Source organism: Aureobasidium melanogenum, assembly GCF_000721775.1.
Source record: "Aureobasidium melanogenum CBS 110374 unplaced genomic scaffold scaffold_31, whole genome shotgun sequence".
NCBI lineage: Eukaryota > Fungi > Ascomycota > Dothideomycetes > Dothideales > Saccotheciaceae > Aureobasidium > Aureobasidium melanogenum.
Window position 1 is genome coordinate 167223 of NW_024470083.1, and position 26599 is coordinate 193821.

Below are 26599 nucleotides of genomic sequence, written 5' to 3' on the forward strand. Positions count from 1 at the left end.
TAGCAGGTAGTCCAGCCCAACAACGAACGTCATCCGAATCGAGACGGCTGCTTCTGATTAGAGCATCAACATCTCGAGCGCAATTGAAGAGCTTGAGAGAGGCAGACACATTACACCAAGGCCTCAACACTACCACACATCACCATGTCTCTCGACCCGCCAGCATACGTCCTGTCGCTCCAGAACAACATCAGGGCGCGACCAATCTCGTGGGAAGGAGCTGTACGAGCAAAGACAATCACCGACCAGGACCTCAAGAAGATCAAGTCGATAGACAAGGTCCGCAAGGAACAGCGCAGACAGACCGTCGAGACCGATCCCGCCAGCTATGCCGCTCTCGTTCTGGGCTCCGACGACAACCCCAGCATCTTCAACTCTGCCGCCAAGCGCTCCGACATTGTCCAGTACATGCTTGTCTTGACTGGCGACCTTATCGAAGGTATGCCTCTTTTGTGCCTGAATTTCCCCGTAAGCGCGCACCACTGACTGCTCGACCAGACGTCCCATCATTTGTAGCCAAGCTGCTCGAACACGCCGACCCCTACGCTCCCTTTGTGCCGCTCCTTAAGCAGTCAGCAAACCCCGAAGACGCCATCCCTCTACTCGCATCATGCGTCCTGTCAAGTCTCATCTCTCACGGTCTCATGACTGGTGGCCCCCAAGCCGAGCAAATTGACAAGGCCCTGCCCAAGCTATACTCGTACATTTCAACCCTTGCAAGAAGGTCCGACAGCAACCTTCAAGACATTGCTGTTCAGGAGTACTCGGCTCTGTTGCGCACCGCAAAGTCGCGTCAGCTGTTCTGGGAGCAAAGAAACGATACCGTCACTCCTCTGTTCAATATTTTGACCAACGCTACTGGAGGTGCTGTAAGAGACACTGATTCAACCTTGATCAGTGGTGGAAGCATTCGCAGCATTGCCGATTCTCAGATCATCAACAACGTCGGTCTTCAACTGCTATACCATGTCCTGCTTGTCATCTGGCAACTGAGCTTCGAGGGCAAGCTGGTCGGTCGTGGTCTCGATGAGTACGTCTACATGATTTCGCCTCACCGCCCTCACAAACGTATGCTGACAATCTCTTAGGGAGCACGACATCATCGTTCTTTATGCTGCTCTCCTTCGCATCTCCCCCAAGGAAAAGACCACTAGACTTCTCCTCGCTACTCTCACAAACCTTCTTTCAACCAACCGCGAGACTCTGATGCCTGCCGTTATCCCTGCTCGCCTTCCCGCAGTACTCCAGAACCTACAGGGCCGTCATCTCAACGACGCCGACCTCCTCGAGGACCTCAAATCTCTTCAATCCATGGTCGAGGAATTCCAAAAGACACAAACAACCTTCTCTGAGTACGCCGCAGAAGTCAATTCTGGTCACCTTCGCTGGTCTCCACCCCACCGCAACCAGGCCTTCTGGAGCGAGAATGCCCGCAAGATCCTCGAGGACAACAAGGGCGAGCTGGCCAAGAAGCTTGCAGAGATTCTGTCAAAGTCGTGGGACAACGACAAGCAAGTGCTGGCCATTGGCTGCAACGATGTCGCATGTCTTGTCAAGGAAGTGCCCGAGAAGAGACACCAGATGGAGAAGCTCGGTCTGAAGACTCGTGTCATGGAGCTCATGCAACACAGCGATGAATCTGTGCGCTGGGAGAGTTTGAGAGCAGTCGGTGAATGGCTCAGATATTCCTTTGAGCAAAAATAGAGCCACACCTCTGTCCGACTCTTGTCCAGCGGTCTGTTTTATGTATCAACATACCGCCTGTCTCTGCACATCTTAATCCTCGGTCTCTTGTTTGGGAATATCCTGGCGACGTCGATCTTTTCTTTCTTTTCTCTTACTGTACAGCGAACTGGAGTATACCATACAATTCACGTTTCATGTTGATAGACCGCTTTTTTGTTCTCGAGTCGTTGACCGTCTTTGGTTGAAAGAGCATCATGCAACAAATGGAGAAACAAGCCACATAACCTGAGTCGTGATTTTGAGTCGTGACCCCAAGTTCGCCAATCCTCAATCTATCGGGTATGCGGCGCCTCCATCCCCATGTTGTCGCTTGTTGCCATAAACGAGATCCATCGAATCGTCGCGTCATAGAGAATTTAAGCAATTGCACATCTCCCGTGGCCACTCGCTCAAAGGCGAAAACACAGTATGTGTTACGCGATGACGATTATGCGGTGCATTGCGTCTCGCTGTGGCTGGGTTGTTATGGCCGTTGCTGTAGAAGCGGGAGCCTCCGATATTCGTGATTGTGGAGAGAAAGGGAACAGATGTGGAGACTTTTGCTCTTTCACATGCGCCACAGCTGGCAACACTTTTTAGAGTTTCCTTGCCAACGAATGGACGAGGTTGAGGAGCAATAAACTCCCAGGCTTCAACGATGGTAACTCTAATGAATTGACTTCACCTGATATGTCGCGATGTCTTATACATCCTTGCTAGTAGGGATCAACCAGTTTTGAGGCATTTGCAACCGACCATCAGGGCATGCTCATCGCTACAGCAGCGGGACAACGTGACTGTTGAGAACGATCTGGCATCCGCCTGCAGATGCTCTATTCTAAGCAACAGAAACGGTGCAGCCGCATAAGAGCAGACCGAGTCACCAAAAGCACAGGGACAAGCATAGGAGAAAAGAGGACGCGTAGACTGCACACCATTGTTACGAGACATCTCACCATCGGCCGAATGACTATGCCTAGTGAGGTCCTTTTTACCGCGGGGTTGAGGAAGTAGGCGTGCGGAGAGTGAGGCTGAGAGAGCACGTAAGCAAAAAAGTACTCGAGTGGGCTGGTAACCTTTGAACATGACAATCTGGGCCACAGCCTCCCACTTCTCGCTGCCGCTGTCGATGTATAGATTGCCACTGGAAGAATCGCCAGTGAATGTTTTCTTGGTAGTGGTTGACCAGGAGATGTTTTGTTCGCGATTCCCTCTTCTCGAGCAAGCGGAAGCAGAGCCGAGGTGCAGTTGCCGTGGAGAGAGGTCAAAAATAGAGAGGGCGACGCAACCCTGTGGCCAACTCGAACAGGAGGTTTGGACCTGCGGCAGTGATCCCCACAGAGCTACTGCAGCCAAGTGCAATGGCCTGGTGGCGCTTGCAGGCGAGTAGCGACCGAGTTGCAGCAGACTAGAATGGGCGCGACCAATCGGGAGGCAAGCAGAGAAACCCATGGTGCTTGGTAGACCCTTCGATACAGCCATGTTTACCAGCCTCCGCGCGAGCACTCCCCAAAAGCTTACCGCATATAAATCTCAGGGCAAGGCCGCGTAACTTGCTCCTTCCCTCTTAATTCAATCACCACCTCCAAAAGCCAGCTGTTTCTTTGCAAACACTTCTCTCGCTTTCTTCATTCTCCATCCATCACTCCAAAGCATCCAGATACACGAACATTTATCGTTATCCATCGCGGTACTTTTTAATCACTATCGATCAACAACACATCCAAAATGCGCACTTCCGCCTTCTTCGCCGCTCCTCTCGTCGCCATGGCTGCTGCCCAGAGCTCTGCCTCTAACGAAACCGTATGTATTCTTCCATTTCATCTTCCATCATCACAGAGATCTAACATGTTGCAGTCTGTCCTCAGCACCATTCCCGTCTCTTCTACAGTCCCTTACACCAACGGCTTCACCTCTTTCCTCACCCAGACCAACTCTCTCGGTGTCGTGACTGGCCATCCTTCCCTTGCAACAGACGTCGGTATTGCCGCCACTAACGCTGCTGTTTCATCCGTCGCTGTGCAGCTCGTCCCCGCAGGTCTTGCTCCTGGCACTGTCACCACCCTCATCTACGGCAATGTGACTGCTGGTAATGCCACTTCTATCGTTGTTACCATTGGCACGAGCACCACTCAGGTCTTGAGTGCAGCAGTGGTAGCTGCTACTGGTTCGGGCTCTTCTTCTACTGGCTCTTCTGGCGCTGGTGCTGCTGGCTCTGCTTCGGCATCAGGCTCAAGCGGTTCCTCCAGCGAAACCTCATCGCGTGGCGGCTCTAGCGCTTCCACTCGCGCATCTGGTACCTCTGGTGGATCTGGCAGCTCTGGATCTAGCTCCTCTGCCACCGCTTCCTCTACTGGCTCAGCCGCCAACGTCAAGGTCGGTGCTGCTGGTGCCTTGATTGGTGCCGGTGCCTTCTTCGCTGCTTTCATGTAAACGGAAACAGCTGTGCACACTTTGCACCTTCTTGTTCATTTCTTTTCTTCTTCACGCCGAATTACGCCTCTCCGAATGATGGGATTATGGAATTAATGCTGGGAATGGGATGGGTAACACGGAGTCTTCTTTCCTTCAAAAGGTGCATCAGCAAAGGCATGACTGCATAGCAAGTGGGATGTATCAGCTTGGGTTTCCAGTCACTGCCATCGGTACTTGGTCTTGTAGTAACCGTAGTATAATAGACAAAAGCAAAAACTTCTTCAACACTGACGATCACCTTCCATCCCATCTGTCCTGCTCTGCTGTTGATTCGATTACTCTGACATGTCTCACAGTGTCGTCTCTTACGCCTGTGTCTGCCACCGATGGTCTTGAGAGAGCCATCGTCCCGCCAACATTCCTATTTTGTACAACAAAGCGCTTCTCCGCTTTGGAAGGTCTCGGAATGGATGCAGCCCACTCCAGTCGCGATCTCTACTTCTTCGAAGCACGCCATGGCTTTCTCGTCAACGATAGTGGCTGCTGCTGCTGCTGCTCAGAAGAAAGTGCCAGTCTACTCGATCCAAATGTCGACTTGTTTGCGAGGGAGAGCCCCTGTCTTGAGGATAGCGCGGACCTGTCAGAAGATGAGGATGATGACGACTTGCTTTTGAGAGACGGTGGCTGCTTGATCGAAGAACTTGAACCTGGTGCCGAAGGAACGACTGGTCTCTTCGGTAATGCATGTGCGGTGGAATGTCTTGCAGAGTTGGAAGACTTCGGTCCTGGCAGAGGACTGTTGCGGATAGAGGATAGAGAGCCAGAGTGTGATTGCTTCGATGCTGCTTTGTCGGACTGTACAGAATCTCTTCTTGATGATGCTGGGGAAGACTGTTTTGTAGTAGAGTATACTGTAGACATAGATGATCCTCTCTTCAAAGGAGAACTGGATCCACTGTTGAAGTCCGGCGAAGGATGGAGGTTTAGCAACAGAGTAGACTGAGATCCACTGTGGAAGTTCGACGAAGGCTGTTTATTCGGCAACATGACTGATTGAGATCCGCGAGGAGGTCGTGAACGTGGAGCAACAATTGGATGTCGTGCCGTTTGCTTCACAGCCGTCGTCGTTGTTCTTGTTTGCTGAGCGTCCACTGCAGGTAACTCCCAAGGAACTGGCGTGTTGCGAGCACTCTTTGGCGAGAGGTCAGGAGAATCACTGTGCAAACGCCCTCCACCATCAAAGATACTCCTGCCCAGATCAGAAACCGCAGAATCGACCCTCACCTTCTTCTTCATCTCAGAACCCATCTCCGTACTCGAAGAACCTCTGCGTTTTCTAGAGATCAAAGTATCCTCGGGGATAAACAGACTCTCTCCGTCACGTTGATCCCTGAGAATTAGACATTCAAGTCGACGCTCGAATTCTTCACGGCCTAGTTCTTCGAGTAGGAGGTTTTCGAGATGACGCAGGTATTGTTCGAGGGTTTTGAGGGCTTGAGTGCTGGTGCGGAAATTGGAGCGGAGGGTTGCGATGGCGTTGGTTGCTGAGAGTTTGGAGTGTGGGTCTGGGTCCATTCTTCATATAGGTGGGAGGAATGATGCGTGCAGAGTGGTGGTGATGCTGGCTATAAGATGCTACAGTAAAGTTGTTTTGTGCGATGTTTTGGTGAAAATGCTCTTCTTCGCAGCAGAACTAGAGTGTGGTTAGATCGAAAACAACAAGAAAATGTTCAAAGCAGACATTCACCTTGGCAGAGTCTTCAGTGCTGCTCAGAGTTGTATGATGATGTTCAATATGACCTGCTCTGGTAGAGATGATGATGGTAAGATGCTGGCGAGAGCAAGGCTGCAATATCACAATGACTTGTTTTCCACCTACTCTGCGCAAACTAACAGGTAACGCGAAATTTTCAGATTTCTATCATGGTCTAACTTATGAATAACAGTTACAGTCCCACTTAGCGGCATAGCTACTCGAATGGAAGCATCGATTGCAAGATAGGTGGCTATCGGATCAGTCTCATCTCAGGGGCGAATGACTCTCGAAAGACAGTTATGAAAATGCACAGTGTCATTTCATCTTCTTGTAATGTCAGGGAGATCCCAGAGCAACATGTGTTCTATCTCAGCGGTGGCAGGTAAATTCAGCAACGGTACCTATTGAAATGCACAGTACAATCGAGGAACTGAGACTGGCCAGAGAGAGCAGAGATGCCCCAAGAAAGTGGTTAACTCAAAAACAGCGCTCCCAACAACGGCTCGACCAGTAGAAGGATAAAAGAGAAGACATCAATTTGATCGATTATGTTTCTAGCTACCAGATTCGCGCCTCTGCGCATCGTCCTCGTCATGTTACATAGCATTTCTCAACTGGATCAGACCGCTGCCCTTCCTTCTCACAGCTCTTCCGATTGGTTGATCTTCAGGACGATTTGAATGTCAGATTGGTGGACGTTGATATACGAAGCGCACTCCTTGATCATATCGCTGACGGCCATGTCGGAAGCCACTTTAGCAGGCATGCGTTGTCCAGATACATTTTCCATCAATACTACCATTTCCTTGGCAGTGTTGAACTCCCCGGCTGTCGACTTTCTGCTCCCCACACTGGAACGGAGGTGGTCAGCGAGGGCGAGGATGACCTCACAGCCCTTCTCAGGGTCATTCAGGTCTTCCAACATGGCCAGCCACTTGTTAGGGCCAATTTGGCTAGTGACGCGATTCACCTACTGTAAATTAGTAATTGTGTGTCTATGCCAAACTGTTATTGACCGTACCTGGTTCGACGTAGCCACACCAGGTTCCACTGCTGGAGCTTGTGGTTCGGCCGAAGGGGCAGAGTCAAGAGTGGCAGGCTTATCAGCGCTTGGAGCAGCCTCAGGCTCAGTCTCGTAGTGGATGGGCGAAGGCTCGCTCTGAGCAGCTTCCATCTCGACCTGAGGCTCCTGAACACTAGTCCAAGTGTCGGGATCAGGTGTCTGTTGAACATCGATCTTGTCGTCCTGAGCCTGAATAGTGCTGGGACCGTCGGGTTGAACAGGAGTGACCACTTTGCGAGCATGAGGGCCCAACTTTGCGTGAGGACCGGTACGGCGAACAGGTGGCTCAACGGCGCTATGTTCAGTAAGAGCAGACGCAGCAGGAGGCTCTGGCTTGACGATAGGGATGGCCGCAGAATTCTTTGGAGTTTGTGCCTGCATTGCACGGTGGGGAGGAAGTCTCTTCATTGGAGTGGTGCTTGCAGAAGGCATGGTTTCAGTGGTAGTATCGGTACCTCCAGGAGGCACGAATGGTTTTGCGGCCGCAGAGAACGAAGGCTGAGGACGTGAGTGAGACTGTGGGTGACGGAAATGTGAGTTGATGTCATTGAGAAGCGCAGGAAATACTCACATAGCTTGGTGTGGCAGGCGCAGAGATGTCTTGCATCTCGATGTCTCCAAAAGTAAGTGAAGGTTGGTTGTCAGTGTTGCGTGGGCTAGTCGAAGCTGATGACGATTGATCATAGACAGGTGGAAGAAGTGGCATGTGCTGAGGGTCGGTTGTGGGCGCATTGGTGGCGCTTTCACTGCGCATAGCCATCATGCGCTTCTGCGCAAGAGTGAGTGGTCCGCCGTGGGACATGTTGACTGTGAAGGTTGCGTGATAGAGGACAGTCCAATAGCTATGGTTGTATCCGATGGCTGCAATGTGACAAAGAAATGTGATGAAGAAATGCGAGTGTGTTGGAAGGAAGAATAATAACGCGACATGAAGAAGCTTGGAAGAAAGGACTCTGCTGGCTTGCTTGATCATCTATATAAGGAAAAGACGGAAGGCACAGCGTTCATGTGAAGTGAAGTAAAAAGGAACCCCTCTCCACTTGTGAGGATCCGTCACTCTGAAGTTGTCGAAATGCACAGTAACTTGTAGAGACGAATCACTACCCATGGAGAGACCAAATCTTAGTGGCTCTCTCTGGAAACGCTCCTAAAGTGAAGCCAACTGTGCATCTTCACAGCTTACAATCTTGCTTGCTGCTGTTCGTGGGAGGCGACAAAAGTTCTCAATGAAAGCAACAGCAACGTAGATACTTAGCCTCATGTGTTTTTCTCCACTCACCACATCTCCCTACATTGTCTGTTTCTGAATCTCTCCACGAAAATTTCTTGCCTTGTGTGTTGGAGCTACTGATCGACTCTTGCCACGGTTCGGACAGCTCTCTTCACCATAATGTCCAGGCAGCCTGCATCCTCAGCACTATCACCCTCAAGACACCTTTCGGCTCACTGCTTCAAGATGAGAAAGACTACTGATGATTACGACAATGTTGAAGCTTGCAATGAGTTAAAGGAGTTGAAGTTGAATACTATCCATATCTCCGCTAAGCCCGGCAAACCAATGACGCCATGATGGCGCTGGAAAACACTCCGTTCTTCGAACATTATTCACACGACCTTTTGCTTTTGTTCAAGTTGTAAATCTGAGCAGTTTCGAGGCATATGGCTGGGAACACTTCGACCGACATCTTGGTCGTGAGTATATTGACACATCTCATGCAATTTCAGCAAGGCTAACGTCAATCTGCCAGGCCGGCGCATTCGCTGCCTTTACAGTCGATCTACTTGTGTACCCTCTCGACACACTCAAGACCAGATTCCAGTCCCCCGATTACAACCGCCTCTACCTCGACAAAGCTACCAATGCCATCAATAAGCAAGTCCTCTTCCGAGGCCTCTACCAAGGCGTCGGCAGTGTCATCATAGCCACCCTTCCATCCTGTATCCATCCCCGAATCTCGTACTTTCAACCAGCTCTCTCTGACCTTGTCCAGCAGGAGCCTTTTTCACCACCTACGAAGGCGTCAAATCCACCTTCTCAAAGTACAATCCTACCTTGTCTGGCTCACCGCTACTACCACAACCCATCATCCATTCCGCCGCATCCTCAATCGCAGAACTAGTCTCATGTGCCATCCTCACTCCCGCCGAAGTCATCAAGCAAAATGCCCAAATGGTGGATACAGCAAAGGGCGACAAAGCCAATGCTACCCTCCAAACCATAGCAAAGTTCAGGTCAAACCCCTTGGCCTTGTGGAGAGGCTATACCGCACTGGCAACCCGTAATTTGCCCTTTACAGCCCTCCAATTCCCAATTTTCGAGCGTTTGAAAGAGGGCATCAAGAAATACAGAGAAGACAGAGGGATGCGGACAAATACACTACTGGAGAATGGATTAATTACCGCCGCTAGTGCTGGCTCAGCTGGTGCATTCGCTGCCGTCGTCACCACACCCGTCGATGTGGTCAAAACCCGCATCATGCTTGCCGCAGCATCAAGTGCAGCAGAAGACCAAAGCCAAACCACAAAATCAAAATCCAACGCCCCCGTCGATGCAATGGGCCGCCCTCTCCAAAGCAAAGGAGAAACCCTCAAAACCACACTCCAAAACAGCAAAGAAGGCCTCAAAGACGCAATCCAAAATGTCGCAAAGCCTGTGTCGAGAAAAGGCAGTATACAGATTGCGAGAGAGATTATCGCCGATCAAGGCGTCATCAAGGGACTTTTCCGCGGTGGTGCTTTGAGGGCTGTTTGGACGTTGATTGGATCTGGACTTTATCTTGGTGTTTATGAGAGTGGGCGTGTGTATCTTGCTCAACGAAGGGGTGAAGATATTGATGAAGAGGATATTTGAGCAGTATGCCCGAAGCGAAGTAATGTGTATATAGACAGCATATAGAAGCCTTTCCAGATCTACTGCACGTATTGTTGCCATGCTGATTTGTTTTGCACAATTCACGGTCATCCACATACAGGATCTTGTACATCTGGTGGTAGGGTATTTGAGCAGAAAGCCAACGAAAGATAGATTCAGAGATATAATACCCATCTATACTACATGCCTTCTGACAAGAATCTCCTAAATCAAGCTCTGATATTTATCCAATCCACTACTTTGCGTCGTCTTTTGCTGCTGCTGTTGCTGCTGCTGTTGTAATGTCTGTTGTTGCAACGCCTGTCTCTGCTGGCTCTGTTGCGGCTGCATCGCAGGCATCGAAAACGCTGAATACGCATTCGGCGTGACGGGGCTTTGTGTCGTAAAACTCGGCGGTGGGGGTATAGTAAAAGAAGATGTGCGTTGAGTGGGTGGAGGAAGAATACCACCGTTTGTTGGTCTTTGTTGTTGTGACGACCAGGTCGATGAGTTGGGTGTGGTGGTTGCTGCGGACCAGTTTATGGACGTTGAAGTGTTGTTGGTGGAAGGGTTGAGGGGTGGTGATGTGAAGCTAGAGGCAGAGGGTTGACGAGCAGCGGGCTGCAGTGGTGCGTTGAAGGGTGATGCAGGTGTGAGTGCGGCGAAAGAACTATTGAGGTCTGGCGTCACCGTTCTCTGGGTGGCTGTTGATTGCAAAGAGTTCAATCGCGAAGCCTGAGCTGGTGCCGGACTTGTCCAGGAAGAGAAGCCTGAGTTTTGAGATGCAGCAGTTGATGGTTGTGTTGAGGCAGGTTTGGCAGCAGGCGGACCCCAATCGTTCATGATGTCCGGAGTAGCATTTCCTTTCCTTCCACTGACCAAGCTTGCAAAGTCCACGTCACCTCCATTAGTGGTCGAGCTTGATTGGAGAGCAGTCGGTTGCCTCGCTCCTGATCTCGCCGAGCCAGTTCCGTTGCTTGAGCCTAGCTCTTGAAGTTTACGAGTATGTTCCCTTTCAATGCGGGAAGACAGGGATTTGATCAAAGTCATGAAAGCCTGGAATTGTTCGAGATCAAGAAGAGGTCCGAGACTGAAGCTCCAAAGGATAGGAAGCGCTTCGATAGCGAGGAAGTCAGAGTCTACGACCTGGCCTATCTGTCTGAATACCTTGAGGGCAGCCATCTACTCTGGTCAGCTACAAAGTCGCTTCGTCGAATTTTGAGGAAACTCACCATAACACCAGGTTCCTTGGTTTTGATACCCTTCATCAGAGGCACGACCTTCTCCTGAATGGTGAACTTGTCAAGCACTTGGCTGCTGCTGAGTTTGGAGTCACGAGAGATTGAAACACCATCAAGTCCATCACTGATGGAGTCCTCATCGGCAGTACCTCCACACAGCGTGTAGAAAGCTTCAAGACCACGGATCTTGATACCAAGCGAGTTTGTGTGGGCAAAAACACCAGCAATCACAGGGAAAAGCTCATTCTTAATTGTACTGTAGTCGAGAGCAGGTAGAACAGCGGGTAACGTGGAAAGAGCAGCATCAACGACAGCATGAGTTGGAGAGCCAAGACCCAGAGCGATAAGAGGGAGAATGTCTACAAATGTCAGTGAGTACTGAGTTTTTTGACGAGGATGTTACAAAATGCTTACCGTCTCTAAACTCCTTACCGGAGCAATTGTCGGCCACCACTTTCATGTTCTCAAGCACGATCATCAGGCCAGCCTCTTTGGTAGTATCCCGCTCAGCAGGAGTCTTCGCGTTTGATTGCACAAGGAAAATGTCGCGTAGTCTTGGAATGACTTTGTCTGTGAAAGCACGTTTCCCTGACGGCGAAGCTTTTACAATGGCAAAAACATTCGACAGAATTGGAGCTAGCAGATCGCGGTCTTTCATTTCTTCTAGCAGAGCAGGCAAGAGCTTCCTCTCCAAGACTGATTTGGGGAATTGTGGCATAATCTTCGCGAGACCACGCATAAATTGAGCCTTCTCGTTGGGTGTCTTGGCCGGCAAGTCATCCAGGAAGCGGATAGTTGATACGAGGATATTGTCAAAGTATTGAGCTTGTTGAAATTCCATGGCATTGAGACGTTGTGCGGGACGTCGGGTGATCAGACGTGGTAGAAGTTCAGATGAGAGGTTCTTGGGTAGCGGCACAGAGGACAAAAAGTTGTTGGTTTGGTTGGGTACCGAAGAGGACGAGGAAAAGGTACGTTTGTAGGCCGAAAGACTTTCATGTGTCTCGATGGGACTACGATGTGGAGAGTTGTAGAGAGCGATGATGAGCAGACCTAAGGAGAACATGTCGGCTGAAGGGTTGATATTGTTGTCAAGCACAAAATCGGGAGAGGTGTAGTCGAGACTAAGCTGGACTGAAGGAGGAAGTCGAGGGTCATGATTCAAGACTTCCGACAGCGACAGAGATGGTGATGAGACAGAGTCGGAGAAGGGTGTAGAGAATGCCAGACCCGAGATTTTCCAGTCTGACTTTGCATTCACAAAGATGGCGTCCGGAGTCAAGTTGGCGTGAACCAGCTTTGCGCTTTGATGTAGGAAGTCCAGACCTTTTGCGATCTGCAAGAGACCCTTTTGTATTTCCAGCTCGTCTAGTTCGAGCTCACGAATCTCATCTTGACCATCGTTGCCTCGAACAACATAACGGCTACCTCTTCCAGCACCTCGTCCAGATCTTTCTTGATCGTCCTTTTCGGCCAGCAGAGCAGCAAGAGAAACCGTGACTTGTTCTGTCGCAAACATGAGACCACCATTACGTGTCTCTTCGATAGGTTCAGCCAGCTCCAGAATACTAGGATGTCGCAGACGAGCCAAAGAGCTTGCTTCCTTCTTCAGACGATCAATAACCTCCTCTTGAGCACGTTTTATGGACGATGAGCTTCCGCGACCTCCTCCTAAAGCACTGGATGACGGTTCGAGAGACTTCTTATCGAATACAAAGACCGAAGCAGCTTTGCCAGTTGACTTCTTTTTGGCGTCAAAGATCTTCCATGGTCCGGAGGTCGAGCTGGGTTGGGGAGCGATGCTGTAGTTGGAGCCGATGTTGGAAGTAAACGATTTGAGCGCTGACGAAAACATGGTGACTGATAGCGTTGAAGCTCAGGGGTCCATAAGAGGATAAGTGGAGGAGGCGGAGGAAGCCTGGACACGGGGACGAGGAAGGTCGAAAAGGAAAGAGCTCACAGCTCATCAGCGACTCAAGGCAGGAGCGCAATTGAGATATACGATGACAATACGGACATGCGAGCCACCTATTTCAGGGTCCGAAATGGCCCAAGCGCTGTATAAGACACAGAATAAGCACAAACTCCGATGACGGCGGCGGGCCCAAGGCTTCTGGCTTTCCCGCGCCTTGCCCGCATAATATGCCGTCAGTATCGGCAAGATAATCTTGACTCATTGCGATTGTGGACATACTAGGTATCGCTCTTGCCAATTGTCCCTTGTTCCTTCCTCATACCAACATGTTGTCTTCTTGTGGTTTCCGATCAGCACGGGCGGCGTCCCGCTCCTTGCGCCTCGTCAATGGCTCCCAATCGCGCTGCTATGCTATCGCTGCACACGACGTCTCAAATCCCAAGTTGACCACAATCGACACTTCCAAGTTGACCATCACCAAGACGACCACTCCCAAGGAATTGATCCCCAACGATGAACTGGTCTTCGGCAAGCACTTCACCGACCACATGCTGTCTCTTGAGTGGACAGCAACCGACGGCTGGCAGGCTCCCCGTATCACTCCTTACCAGAACCTCTCGCTCGACCCAGCCACGTGTGTCTTCCACTACGCCTTTGAATGTTTCGAGGGTATGAAGGCCTACAAGGATGAGAAGGGCAACGTTCGTCTCTTCCGTCCTGACAAGAACATGGCCCGCTTGAACAGATCCTCTGCCCGCATTGCTCTGCCCAACTTCGACGCCAATGCCATGATTGACCTGGTCAAACAGTTTGTCAAGACTGATGAGCGCTTTATTCCTGCGTAAGCTGTCTTTGCTATGCTATCCATTCTCCTCTAACTCGTTGTCCCCAGTGCTCGCGGCTACTCGCTCTACCTCCGTCCTACCATGATCGGCACTCAGCGTACTCTCGGTGTCGGCCCTCCTGGCTCTGCCCTCCTCTACACCATCGCCTCCCCCGTCGGCCCCTACTACCCTACTGGCTTCAAGGCTGTCTCATTAGAAGCAACCACATATGCTGTTCGTGCATGGCCTGGTGGTGTCGGCAACAGCAAGCTCGGCGCAAACTACGCTCCTTGCATCGTCCCTCAGATGCAAGCCGCTTCTCGTGGATTCCACCAAAACTTGTGGTTGTTTGAGGAGGGTGGTGAGGAATGGGTCACCGAGGTCGGAACCATGAACCTGTTCGCTGCCATCGTCAACAAGGACGGAAAGAAGGAATTGATGACTGCTCCCTTGGACGGAACCATTCTCGAGGGTGTCACTCGTGATTCTATCCTTGAGCTTGCCCTTGAGAGACTCATTCCCGAAGGCTGGGAGGTGAACGAGCGTAGATTCTCTGTCAGGGAACTCGCCGAGGCAGACAAGGAAGGTCGCATGCTCGAGGTCTTCGGTGCTGGTACTGCTGCCGTCGTCAGCCCTGTTCGCAACATTGGCTGGAGGGACTCCATGATCAACTGTGGTCTCGAGGCTGACAAGGAGGCCGGTCCCATCGCCCAGCGTATGAAGGACTGGATCGAGGGTATCCAGTACGGCGATGAGGCCCACCCCTGGAGCTTCAAGGTCTAGATCATGGACACAGCATAAAATCGACTGACGAGTTGGATCAACCTCCATGACCTGAGACAAGGATGCGAGGAGAAGCAAGAGCCAGCAGACTCCGAACAATGCAGCGCCGACTTCGAGGCAGGGCGAGCACGTCCCATCCGCTGGGTAACCTCGTTGCCTCCAAAAACTTCCGTACCGCCCCAATGAGAGTAAGACGAAGCCATCTGTCGAGGCTCGAGGCGCTCGACCCTGACGTCTGCTTGTTCATACTGAAAAGCGTGTCACTACCTTACGAGGTCTGTTCAATTTTCTGTTCATAGGTCCTCTGCTACCCATTCCAATAAAATGTCTCTGCATTTCTTTACAACTTCTTCGTATCATTCCTTGCCCCTGAATCATCCATGTCTGTCTCCCAATCACAAAAAAGGTGAACAAGAAAAGCTGTGATTCGCATGTGAAAAACAACTGCGTGATTGGTGTTGCTAGGCCGGAGTATTGGTGTCGATGCCAAAGTTCATTGTCATTGTTGGCTCAGCAGAGTAAGAGTGGCAGCCGCTTAGTTTGTTTGTGAACGCGTCTTCACTTTGTTCGCTGCCTTGCAGAGTCACCACAAGCCAACACCAAGAAACTTCCAATATCCTAACATCACATTCTCTGCTCCGTACCCCGGCCTATACCATCTCTCGGCGCATCATGTCTCGCCAAGTCTACCACGCAATGCGCCACTCACAGGATTCTTTCGAGACTGGCCCTGATTCCGACTACGACTCTTCGGACGACCAGTCAATTGCTGATTCTTTCCTGAACGGCATGGCATTGATCGAAGCTGATGAGGGTGCTTCCCTCGAAGATGACCTCGGTCAGCAGCGAACCTCGCAACTCGGAGTAAGTCATCATGATCTAATGGCAATGCGCAGTGACTGACAATGGCACGAAGGACCTGCCCATTCTCTATAACCTTGGCAACATCGTGACTTCGGACATTGTTGTCCGCTTTGGCGGTGGTCGTTATGAGTTCCTCTCTGAGAAGGCCATCCTCAGCGCAAAGTCTGGCTACTTCAAGCGCGCATTCTCAAGCAAATTCCCTGTGAGTGCTTGAAACCTTATCGTGACCACTGTTCCGCCGTCTGCAATTTATAGCACGATCTCATTCCTGTCAATACATAGCTGACACAAGGATGTACAGGTCGCAACCTCGGATGTGATCGACCTGGGCGATGAAGACAACACCAAGCATATCTACGCCATGCTCTCCTTCATCCATGGAAACACCTACCGCAAGATCCATCAGCGCAACACTTTGGGCCGCAACCTGGACTTTCACATTGACCTCTACCTCATTGGCGAACAGTTCGACATCCGCTCTCTCCGTTTCGCCGCAGCTGATGCATTCTTCCATGAGGCAATCTTTCTTTCCGACACGCACTACTTCCCTATGGCAGTTCAGAGGATTCTTGGAGCTGATGCTCCCGTCTTTGCTGATCAGTTCCTCGTTGAAGTCACTACCAAGGTCTGCATCGAGCAGATTGAGAGACTGGTCAAGAACAAACACTTTACCGACATGGCCTATGCCGGTGAACTCGCCGATGAAGAGGTTATGGTCAAGCTCTTCCTTGCTTTGGGTCAGCGCGTCAGAGACATGTCTGGTCTGGACGTGTGGAGATCAAAGGAAGACCGTCTCGTCATGGCTCACAAGGAGATGGTAGCTGCCGAGGCCGGCATGGGTCCTGGTCCTTGGGACAGATCGCTTGCTGGACAGATCATGGCTGCCAGAGCTCAGAACGCTGCCCACGCTGCTCTGACCAATGCTGCTCTGCTCGTCCCTCAGCCTACCTGGGCTCCACCTCCTGCTATCTTGGCCTCGCAGCCTCATCCTGCCGCCTTGACCTCCAACCCACCCCCTCCTGTGAGTCGCCCCGCTGGTGCTGCTCCCAAATTCAGTCTTGTCAAAATGTGTGTTTATCTCTGCCTTTATCAGATTCATGCTGACCTCATCACAGCATTCGCACTCAAGTCTCCCTGCTCAAGAAGAGACTGTCTTCACGCTTCCGCTAGACAAGATCTGCCTGAGGTGTCTGGAAGATCTTGTCTCTAAAGGCCTGAGAGTGGCTATCTTCTGCTGTGGAAACGCAAAAACTCAAAGGCTTTGGTTCGACCGATACCTAATGCTACGCAGCTTTACGAGAATGTTTCGGAGGCCGCAGTGTGGGCACCCAGCTCTTCGTTTGAGACAATTCTTCTCGCCTGAAGAAGAAATTCTGGTTCGCGCGAATGCGGAAAAATATTCTAGCAGATGTTCGGGCTTTCGTGGCATGGAAGAATGGTGGTGAAAAAAAAAGAGCTCGCTGAACAGCACGAAGTCAAGAAATCATCAGAAGGGAAACAGCCGACGCTTTGCTAGTAGCTCATAATCAATCACGTTTCCTCGTTTTCAAGCTCTTCAAGACCCACTGTACCAAGTCGGTCTTGATATCCTGTCCATGGAAACAGACATTTGTACGCTTTTTCCCTTTTCCACAAAATGTGCTGCGGTCAAGCTCCCAGTCATTTTTTAACTTCACACGAGGATCTTTCATTGAAACACGCCCAACTGGAATCACTTCTTACGATATAATAGCTACTCCAAAATCTCGCTGCTCCATTGGCTTAGGGGAAGAAGTTGAATTGGAAAGTACAGTCTGGCTCTTTTTGTTTGATATGACTCACACGTTCATACTCTTCGCACTCCAGCAGTAGAGCAATGAGCCCTTTGGTTCGTTGAACAACAAACAACAATCTATGCAAAGCCAGACAGCTAATATAGAACTTTGCTACCTTGACGTAAGTATATAGGCAGCGTTCCTACAGAAACAGCAGTATAACACTGAATGCCAGCGACGTAGCCAGAAGGAAAGGTGCACCCAGCAAACCAGCTCCATTCTTGTCGTCTTCGTTATCGCTCTTGCCGCCGGTAGTGCCATTACCAGACTTGGTGTCATTTCCAGAACCAGAGCCACTGTCCCCATCTCCAGATCTACCATTCCTCCAAACAGTTCCCATTTCTCCTCCTAAAAAGATTGTTCCATTTCCCCCGAAGAAGTTCCTGGCCATCTCCGGTGGTCCAGCAGTGATGTTTCCACCTTCAGAAACAGAAGAAGGGTGCTCGGTAGATCCCTCAACACATACCATGCTTCCCCAAGTAGAGTCGTAGGCTTGATTCCACACAGCCGCTTGATCGACATACATCTCAGGTGTGTAGAAGAACCTACAATCTGCTGCTTCATAGATATGTTGCAAGGGCGTCTCCCTCTCATCTCCCTTTCTAATGTTGTTGCGGAAGTTGACACTGGCTTGTACGAGCAGAGTACCACCAGGAGAAGCACGATTTAGTGCCTGTTGCGTGGCGGATATCAAGTCGGTGCCGAACTCGCCGAGGAAGGAGAGTTGGTCGCCCAAAGGTGCGGCGCTGATGACGGCGCTGATAATGGTGGATAGAATGAACATGCCTTGTACTTGAGAGCCCTTGACACCGCCGACCCCCTGCATCGGTCCGGTTTGTGGACGACCACCGACTACGACGCTCCATGTCTCCATTTGAGATGTCATGAATTCGCTGAAGATTGCGCAAGTGGACGCACAAGTTCCGTCGTGCAGCAGCACTATGTCTTGAGATGAGAAGGTTCTGGGCTGTGTTATGTTATCATCTGCATATCCAGTAATAGGCACTGTCGTGGCAGAGATATCTGTGAGATTGAAGCGGTTAAGCGAAGTAAAGTTGCCTCTGTCATTTTCGTGTGGTCCGAAGAAGTCTTCCCAAGAAGTAAACTGCTCGTTATCCACAGTCAAAGGCTCACGGTAGTTGAAACTGTTGAGAACAACTCCATCAACACCTGCTTTGACCAACTCGGGATAAGCTGCATGAAGCTGGTCGATATTCTTGCTTGCAATACGTCCCGTGGCATTGTGGAGCTCACTAGCACGGTAATTGCCTGCACCGTAGGGAGTCTCGGTGGGAAAGAGCTGGCGGAAGAGATCGTAGGCCAAGAAAATATCACCGCCACCATTGCCGCGAAGATCAATGACGAGTTTTGTTCGTTCTTCATCATCCGCGGTCGCCAAAAACTGACGCACAACGTTCTCAAACTCGACTTCGTCGACAGCAGAGAAGCTAGGCACAGAAAGGACGGCAAGCTCCGGGTATGTATCGGAGAGATAGCCAGCAACACTGTTGTCAGACGCAATAACAACTGGACTTGGGTACGCTGGATGGGGAGGTGCAACACCATCGGTAGAGACAGGTTCAAAGGGTACCAAAGTGTCGTTTGAGGCAGTCTGTGAAGGTGTTGTACTCGAATTTGCCTGTGCCAGAATCGACGCGGTGAGATTGTTGTTACAGAATCTGTCAAAGAAGCTCGCACCATCAGTGACACCTTCCAATGTCTTGCCAGACAGCAACTGTGCTCTCGTCATCACATCAAGCGTAGATCCGTTAGCAAAGGTGAGCACGGTATTGTCACCTTGATAGAATCTTGAGATAGCAAAGTAGTTCGTCTCGATATCTTGGTACGCCAATGCAGGGATGTTCAAGAAAACTCCATTGTAATTTGCATCAGGGTCTTGAGATCGGCCATTCTGGGATGCATAGCTGTTGACCCAAGCCAGAACATCCTCGCCGTTAATCTTGGTAATTGGTGAAGGACTGTAGTCTGCGTTTCCGGATTTGGTCAGCGCAGCTTCATCGCTGTATGCATAGATATCTGGAGTTTCATTCTCGCCAGTCACGACCTATGTGTTTGAGTGGTTAGCTCACTCTTGAAAATTTCATACTGATACATCCTCCCCGTGTTCTAAAGAATGTAACGCGTGCAGCTATAAAAATGCACATCATGATGAGAAAACAGGACGATGTCCACTGAGAAGCGATAACTTATTAGCTCTCCATGAACACACCTCTGTTCTTCGGATTGATTGTGCCTTCTTAGAGTGTATCTTTCTCTCGTCGCCACAAGCAGAGTACGGTGGAAGTCACATCAGAACACGGGGAGGATCTATCCCGGACTTACTGAGATTAGAGAGAAGTAGGCAGGTATTCCCTCATCGTTCAGCTTCTCATTTTGCAACCTGGCAAAAGCAAAAACGTCTACGATATCAGGAGTATACGATAGATGGCCATCGTAAGCAGACGAGAAGAGCTTGAAGATATCCAACTGAAAGTCGTACTCATTGTCGTAGATGTCGTCCTGAAGCATCGAAGTGAGCTTATCCAAACCAGCTAGGAGGTCAACACCAGGATAGATACGGCCAATAGTGGGATCCGCGAGATATTCCAGATCACTTTGGAATTCAAGAAATGTTCGTAGGCCCTTGAGTTGAAGTAGATCGTCTTGTTTTGCTAGCGGTACGGAGCGCAAACAAGAAAGCGCGAGGTTGGCAGGGAAGAATGTGGCATTGTTTGTCGAGAGAGCACTAAGCTGTGAGCATGGCGCTCTAGTAGTGTCATCTTGAGCATGCACTGGGTTTGCAATCGTAGCCAATGCTACAAGAGCCACTCTCAGCGACATGTTGAAAGACCAATATATGACACTGGAGTCCAGAGATAGCACAGATGAATTGAAAGAAGGGGAAGAAGAATTGGCAAGGTCAAGGAGAACAAAGTGATCAGTGGTGGGTCGTGGAATAGGATGTTGTTGTCCGTGCCCAGACTTGATCAATTACCCGGTCTTGGTACCAAGAATTACACCAAGGCGTCTCAATTGACAGCTCCTCCTCACCTGTATGCTGGTGGATCTTGCCATCATTATGCAGCTCATACTGGAACTGCCGTGTCAAGAGGTTGTCAAGTCATCTGCGGAAGAGGTCTGGACGTTGATGATAGAACTGCACGCTGCACATTGCGACGTGCTGCCTGCGAAAATCAATAGCGACGTTCAGCGTCCAGGACGTCGAGTCAGAGCTTCATCAATCCTACGGCCGAAACCCGCAGCGTGGTGGGTACTCATGGAAGCGCCAGTGACATTGATGGAAACCACAGCGTCTTCAAGTAGCTGGAAGGATGAAGCGCTGAGGTGCAAGAATGGTTGTTTCAAGTCAGAGCTTCTGTGGGCCCTGAATCCTTCGATCGTCATCACAACAGCGACGAATTACAATGGTGGGGTTGGATCATCCGCGTGGAAGACAGACAGACAGAGCCAGCTTCCATGACCGCGTTCCTCTTTGACCTTCTCCGACGCGGCGGCGCGACGCGTTGGAGTGGTTGGTCTTGATGTTCGAGGTGGCTGGCCGTGGATTCAGCAAGGGTCTGCCAAGCTAGATCAGGGTCGTACCCTATACAAGCATTTTTTCCATCGACGACGACATTACTAGCAGCACAGTGGATTTTCTCTTCTTCTGAGCCTTTGGTACAAATCTTGTCATAATAATCTATGGGCTAGACCAGATCTCAAATCAGATTTGCGCGTTATTGAGCTGGTATGCCACAAAATGTGTTTGATCATGTGTTTTTTTCGAAATGGCAACCGTGATGCCATTTGAGTTTCACTCACCTCCAAGAGATTGTGAAAATGTTGGCCATCGACGTCAATATCGCAGACGACGGAACTCCAGACTGCACAGTCAATTCTAGAAGATGTCTAGATGCTTCCACAGGGAGAAAAGAAAGATTTAAAGAGCTGATCGTTGGTTACATGATGCTGAAAGTTGCGGAACAGGGTGACACACTTCAACGAGGTTGACTTGCTTGTTTTAGGACAACGTCGTAGCCATCACTGTCGATACAGAGTCGACTTATGACTAGCAGCTCGATGAACAGCTCGTGACATGGTATAGAGCAGCACATATCACTTAGCAGCGTCCAGTATGCAATTATTGAATCGAGTAAACATTGATCAATGCAAAAGCTGACGTCACCAGCGCAACCCAGCTATATCAATCGAGGACTAAAATGAAAGTAGTCGAAAAGAAAAAATCGTCCATAACTTCGACATTTTCTGACTGAGATCAGATATACTACTACTTCACCAACTCCATCAGCCGAAAATCTTGCTCAAGACCTTCTCGAAGGGAGAGCTGCAACACCGATGTTAGCCAGTGGTCTTTCGAAGAAGAACGATTACTCACTTGTTTGACGAGGAAGGCACGAACGTGGCCTGGTACTCCTCAATCTCCTCCACTTCACCTCTGAGATCCACATCCACCGCAGGCGTCCACTTCGTCTTCTTGAGCAGCTTCCATCCCACGAACAGGACAGGGAACAGTCCAATCATGAAGTAACTAAAGATGAAAGTCGGGACATCCCACTGACCAGGCAAGAAGACAGTGTACCCTCCAATCAGAGCCATGACGACGCAGCCGACGAAACCATACCATGCGAGATAAGGCTGACCCCATCCCTTGAAGGGAAGGCTGTTACGGTCAAATCCTTGTGCATCGCAAGCGCGCTTCCAGAAGATGAACGTCATGCACATGACTGCATAATTGATGAGTTGGGATGCAGTGACAAGGTTGATGAACCACTTGAGCACGGTTGCGGCGTTCTCGCTAACCTGAAGGAAGGCAAGAAGAGCGATGCATAATACGACGAGAGTGCAATAGATCGGAACACCTCGGCGTGTGGTGCGTGTGAGGAACTTGGGTGCCTTGCCTTCAAGAGCGAGGCCGTAGAGGGAGCGAGATGCGCAATAGACGTAACTGTTGCCAGCTGAAAAGGCGCTTGCCAAAACCATAGCATTGACGATATCAGGAAGGACCTTGATGCGAAGACGGTCCATAGCGACAACGTAAGGTGAGGCTGCTGCACCTGGAAGACCGGCGGTAGTGGCGGCGATAAGTTCCTTGTCGTTGTATGGAACCAAGATGCCGACGCAGAGAGAGCCGAGCATAAAGAAAGCGGTCAGACGGTAGAAGACAGCTTTGAATGCCTTGGGCATGACAACACGTGGGTTTTCGGCCTCGCCAGCTGCCATACTAACATAATCCGGTCCAGCAATGGTGAAGGAAGCCTGAATGAGGCATTGGAGGAAGCCGAGGAAGTAACCAAGATTGCCACCATAGTAAAGAGGTGCGAAGGCCCCCTAACACAGAGGTTAGCACATGCTTGCTATTTTGAAAACATGTACCTACAGGATTGTTCCAATATCTAAAGCCAAATCTCTCGCCAAGTGGATTGCCGCCCAACATGACAATGAAGGTGAAGATGATGAGGCCTGAAAGATGTCAAAACTAGATTGGTCAACAACTAGGATTGTATATGCTTACCAACAATAAGCAAGACCTTGCCGAGAGCTGCCCAAAATTCGGTCTCGCCATACCACTCGACAGTGAGGACGTTGATCAAGCTGCCAAGATGTCAGTAATCTGCTGCATTGTGACGAACGAAGTACTCACGCATAAAGAACAATAACAATAGCAATAATGCCACCAGCTGGCACAACATCACTCCAGTAGTGGATCACAACGTTACAAGCAGTAACCTCGAAAGGAACCTGATTCGCATCAGAACCAGCAAAAGAAGTTTCGTCCCTGAGTATCTTACCAAGATTGCTTCGAATACAAAGAAGTTCCAGCCCGCTGCAAAGCCCATAGCTTCATCCATGTAGCGACTGGCGAATCTAATGAAGGGAGATGAGATAGGAAGGTAGGTGACCATTTCGGCGGTGCCTAGCATACCGGGTCAGTAAATTGGCAGATGGTGGTTTGACTGGCGCAGTGGGCTGATCGATGTTGCTTTGGGCTTTGTGATGGGACAGGATTATACACTAAGAATACATGAAGGAAAAGGCACGTACTGATGGTGACAGCAAGAATAAAAGAGCACCTGTAATCCGTATTAAATTGGTTCTTGATTGTTTATTCTCTTGACTCTTCGACGAAGAGGTCGTTGTTGAAGAGCAGAAGTCGCAGCTCCATCATAATTCTGCTGTGGCTTGCTTGATATGACTTACCATATGCTGAAAGCCATGAAAAGACTAGCAGGACCACCATTGAGAAGGCCGTTTCCAATGGAGACGTAAAGCGCAGTACCAATGGTACCTCCGATACCGATGAGTTGAATGTGACGAGATTTCAGACGACGATGGGTCCCATCCTTGGCCAGAGAAACTGAGTCCACGGATCCAGCAGACTCCTCTCCATACCCACCCAGGCTGATGGTCTCGTTGTAGGTCTCCCCGACGCCTGTCTTTGACGAACGGCGGAACTTGACAGCATCACCACTGCCAGAAGCTTCGACGCTGGACGAATGGATCGCGTCGTGTGACAAGGAGGACCTCATACCGTCAGCTAGGGACCGGACTTATTCCCGTCAATTCTTTTGCAGGACGTCTGTGTGTTACTGGTGGTGGCGTGTGGCTTGTTATAAGGCTCCAAATATTTGCGACGTTTAATGGATTTGTTTGAGAAGCAGGCAGAAAAACTCGGGCACAAACTCCATGAGACAAAGTCGAACAATACTGCAGACGGGAGTGTTGACCTTATCAAAGAAATTGACCTGGACCGACTCGCCAAGTCTACCAAGGCTTGGATGAGTTTTCACAGCGACAAGAAATGAGAAGAAGGTTGACCTGCAAATGCGCAGTTCGACGGGTTAAAGAGGATTGGGAAGGTTGGAAGACGGTGCGACAGAGCTTTCCCGTTCGAGTCAATTGCCGCAGCAAGCTTTTGACCCGCCGTGATCGCGCTCGCAAACCGAGGTTCAGAAAGAAACATGAGGTTTTCTTTGGACAGCGGTTCTTCCTTTTCCGCGTCGAGACCGCACTAGGCCAAGCGACAGCGAATCTTATCTCGAAACGCACGAACTGCTCCGCTCTCTCCAGATTTTGGAAGGATGTTTTACGAGTGCCAAGAAGTCTATACAGAGTCAAAACGTTATACAGCGCTCAATAAAATGACGAATGAAACGGCGTTGCTGGTGCCTTCTTGGTAGCTACATAATCAATGCTTTTGGTGTTTCGTGCTGGCGATATAGCAGGCCTTTCCCAATCTTTCAAGAGCCCCAGTCGCATGTCTGAACTGTATGCCGCCGATCAAAACGCGGAGTCAACCTAAGCTATGACGAACTGATCCTCTACTGAACACCATCGAATGAGGAAAAGTGCGTACCCCGGACAAGTTTGCTCTTCATTTTTGTTGCAAGGGAAGAGTGTCCAGGAGCATGAAGTCGTCATCATGTTGGTTAATTTCAGCCTTCTCGAAACCTGCTCGGATGCACGATGAGCTTAGCGAGCCTGAATGACGCAGTATCGTTCATCCTTTCTGAGCCTCTGCTCTTCTACTACCTTTGGCTCTCTGTCTTTCCCGTCTCTTGACCTCTTCCCAGTTTCGAAGAACCCAGTCACGCAACTTAGGCATCACCTCATCTGCTTGAGTAATGTAAAACGCGAAACGAGCTTGACACTCAGCATCCATCTCTGGCTCGTCGCAAATGTACGGCTCACCACCCTTGAAGCCAACGAACCTTTTGAGGGCTCTCACAACCTCATTTAATCTCTTCGCCTCTAGCTTGGCGAGTGGTGTGAGTACTGTAGTCTTGATTATGTACCATGCATGGTCTTCTGCGTTTCCAATGAGTACCTTGGCGCGACGACTGTTGAAGTCATCTGCTTTGTTGAAGAACACCAAGGCGGCGTCGGTATGAGCGTCTCGCGTCTCGAGAGGGCCAGCAACGACATCTGGCATAGACGGCAGGTATTGAGACATGAAGCGGCGGAACATTGGACGTTTCTCCATTCGACTTCGCATTTCAGAATTGTCTCTTCTCTTCTCAATCAACTTGCGATTGAAGAGTCTGGAGCTCACGGCCCAATCAAAGAGTTGGCGTTCCGACTCAAAGCCGCGGTAAAATTTGTGCTTGTCGAGGCCCAGAAAATCCATGACCAAGTCTGGGTTCTTGCTCAAGAAGACCTGGCTTGCAGACCAATTCTGTGCCTCTTGTTCTTTGATGCGGACAAAGAATCCGTCGTTCTTAGACGTAAAGCCATTCCCGTGGTTGAAGGTACCGAGTATAGAGCCAAGGTCGCCATAGCCATGCAGGAATGTTGTCCACGCGAGATCACCTGGGGGGCAGACCTGAATATCGACTTGGGCGAAAGCTTGGACTCCTGCATCCGTGTTCTCATGAGGGACAGCAAAAGAGTAGGTTGGATGGTTATTTTTGACGGTTTTTGCTCCCAGATCGAGAGCCACTTGCTGAAGGGGCAACGGCGTAGACGGTGATAATTCGATGACGAAGTCGACATCACCAAAATCCAGTTTTTCAGGAGCCTCGGGTATGGTGGTGGTGTTGACAAACCGTTTCGACAAGATCTTCATGGCAGTTTGTTTGACCTTTTCGTAGACCTGGCGGTTCATACGAGGGACATGAAGGTCAGGAAAAGTTCGGCCACCCATGATTTTGCAGGCAAAGTATCAAGAGGGTTGTGAGATGGAAAGAAAGCAACAATTTCAAGCCATGGGCGGAATTATAGTCAAGAAAGATAGAGAAATGATAGATCTTTGCTGTGAGTCAATAAGAGAATGAAGAAGTGGCAGGGTTGAATGTCAGTCGGTCGTGTTGAAGCGAGCGGACCAATTGCAAGCAACAACTCAATTGATGAGTCTTCTGAGCTACTAGAATGCGCCGGAATGTGAGAGATAGTGAACAGCGATGAACAGTCACTTGCAGACTACTCGAAAGGCCTACCTGAAGAACAAGATCACTTGAGGAAGTGTGGTTGTGGTCAGGAAGAAGCGGCACAGATGATCGCGGAAACAGTTGAAAAAGCGGACCGCCTGTGACAAGACGAGCAGCTCATTCAGCTCTTCGAACATTGTGAGGCTGACTTTGCCCCACGAGCAAACTGCACCTTGGACCTGTGAGTGACGTGGGCTTGGCGCGTGCTTTGATCTTGCTACTCGTTCTTTCCGGCCTGCCGAACAATAACTCCACCACCTACCGAAGGCGAGAGATTGTGCTGGTATATTCATAGGCGCAGACAGAGCCGCATTCTAGAGTTACAGAGCATCGCCTAGCCGACAGCTCTCCGGATCCGTATCCCGCTGGTTGCCATCCATCCGCAGGCGTGACAAGTCCAGCA

At 50.1% G+C, this 26599-nt stretch overlaps 12 protein-coding genes across 12 annotated transcripts; 5 read left to right on the forward strand and 7 right to left on the reverse strand.

Annotated features, from left to right (window-relative positions):
* Nucleotides 1-144: 144 nt before the first annotated feature.
* On the forward strand, nt 145-1704 carry M437DRAFT_59023 (vacuolar ATP synthase-like protein subunit H; the record flags this gene model as incomplete). Its single annotated transcript, XM_041023505.1, has 3 exons — nt 145-439; nt 499-1030; nt 1089-1704. 3 exons carry the CDS (start codon nt 145-147, stop codon nt 1702-1704), a joined length of 1443 nt encoding a protein of 480 aa, XP_040875577.1.
* A 747-nt stretch (nt 1705-2451) lies between these two features.
* Nucleotides 2452-3207, reverse strand: M437DRAFT_69898 (uncharacterized protein; the record flags this gene model as incomplete). The annotated part of the gene is made up of 1 exon (XM_041025371.1): nt 2452-3207. One exon carries the CDS (start codon nt 3205-3207, stop codon nt 2452-2454), a length of 756 nt encoding a protein of 251 aa, XP_040875578.1.
* Nucleotides 3208-3453: 246 nt separating this feature from the next.
* On the forward strand, nt 3454-4158 carry M437DRAFT_78941 (uncharacterized protein; the record flags this gene model as incomplete). The annotated part of the gene is made up of 2 exons (XM_041027077.1): nt 3454-3528; nt 3583-4158. 2 exons carry the CDS (start codon nt 3454-3456, stop codon nt 4156-4158), a joined length of 651 nt encoding a protein of 216 aa, XP_040875579.1.
* Nucleotides 4159-4635: 477 nt separating this feature from the next.
* Nucleotides 4636-5715, reverse strand: M437DRAFT_88523 (uncharacterized protein; the record flags this gene model as incomplete). The annotated part of the gene is made up of 1 exon (XM_041028852.1): nt 4636-5715. One exon carries the CDS (start codon nt 5713-5715, stop codon nt 4636-4638), a length of 1080 nt encoding a protein of 359 aa, XP_040875580.1.
* An 821-nt stretch (nt 5716-6536) lies between these two features.
* M437DRAFT_88524 (uncharacterized protein) lies at nt 6537-7761 on the reverse strand (the record flags this gene model as incomplete). The annotated part of the gene is made up of 3 exons (XM_041028853.1): nt 6537-6866; nt 6918-7475; nt 7531-7761. The coding sequence occupies 3 exons, from the start codon at nt 7759-7761 to the stop codon at nt 6537-6539; spliced, it is 1119 nt and encodes a 372-aa protein (XP_040875581.1).
* An 857-nt stretch (nt 7762-8618) lies between these two features.
* Nucleotides 8619-9810, forward strand: M437DRAFT_58995 (mitochondrial carrier; the record flags this gene model as incomplete). Its single annotated transcript, XM_041023499.1, has 3 exons — nt 8619-8651; nt 8708-8897; nt 8951-9810. 3 exons carry the CDS (start codon nt 8619-8621, stop codon nt 9808-9810), a joined length of 1083 nt encoding a protein of 360 aa, XP_040875582.1.
* A 225-nt stretch (nt 9811-10035) lies between these two features.
* Nucleotides 10036-12906, reverse strand: M437DRAFT_59036 (kinase-like protein; the record flags this gene model as incomplete). The annotated part of the gene is made up of 3 exons (XM_041023507.1): nt 10036-10992; nt 11043-11410; nt 11466-12906. 3 exons carry the CDS (start codon nt 12904-12906, stop codon nt 10036-10038), a joined length of 2766 nt encoding a protein of 921 aa, XP_040875583.1.
* A 386-nt stretch (nt 12907-13292) lies between these two features.
* Nucleotides 13293-14573, forward strand: M437DRAFT_59068 (branched-chain amino acid transaminase; the record flags this gene model as incomplete). The annotated part of the gene is made up of 2 exons (XM_041023513.1): nt 13293-13807; nt 13859-14573. 2 exons carry the CDS (start codon nt 13293-13295, stop codon nt 14571-14573), a joined length of 1230 nt encoding a protein of 409 aa, XP_040875584.1.
* Nucleotides 14574-15528: 955 nt separating this feature from the next.
* On the forward strand, nt 15529-16116 carry M437DRAFT_29089 (uncharacterized protein; the record flags this gene model as incomplete). Its single annotated transcript, XM_041019155.1, has 2 exons — nt 15529-15639; nt 15739-16116. Coding segments are annotated over 2 exons (489 nt in total), but the record flags the coding sequence as incomplete, so codon positions are not given.
* Nucleotides 16117-17702: 1586 nt separating this feature from the next.
* M437DRAFT_11481 (uncharacterized protein) lies at nt 17703-19957 on the reverse strand (the record flags this gene model as incomplete). The annotated part of the gene is made up of 2 exons (XM_041018615.1): nt 17703-19301; nt 19595-19957. Coding segments are annotated over 2 exons (1962 nt in total), but the record flags the coding sequence as incomplete, so codon positions are not given.
* A 1599-nt stretch (nt 19958-21556) lies between these two features.
* M437DRAFT_59107 (amino acid permease) lies at nt 21557-23799 on the reverse strand (the record flags this gene model as incomplete). The annotated part of the gene is made up of 8 exons (XM_041023522.1): nt 21557-21596; nt 21648-22600; nt 22650-22732; nt 22785-22864; nt 22914-23011; nt 23062-23186; nt 23315-23343; nt 23471-23799. The coding sequence occupies 8 exons, from the start codon at nt 23797-23799 to the stop codon at nt 21557-21559; spliced, it is 1737 nt and encodes a 578-aa protein (XP_040875587.1).
* Nucleotides 23800-24770: 971 nt separating this feature from the next.
* Nucleotides 24771-25913, reverse strand: M437DRAFT_59043 (uncharacterized protein; the record flags this gene model as incomplete). The annotated part of the gene is made up of 1 exon (XM_041023508.1): nt 24771-25913. The coding sequence occupies one exon, from the start codon at nt 25911-25913 to the stop codon at nt 24771-24773; it is 1143 nt and encodes a 380-aa protein (XP_040875588.1).
* Between the last annotated feature and the right edge of the window lie 686 nt (nt 25914-26599).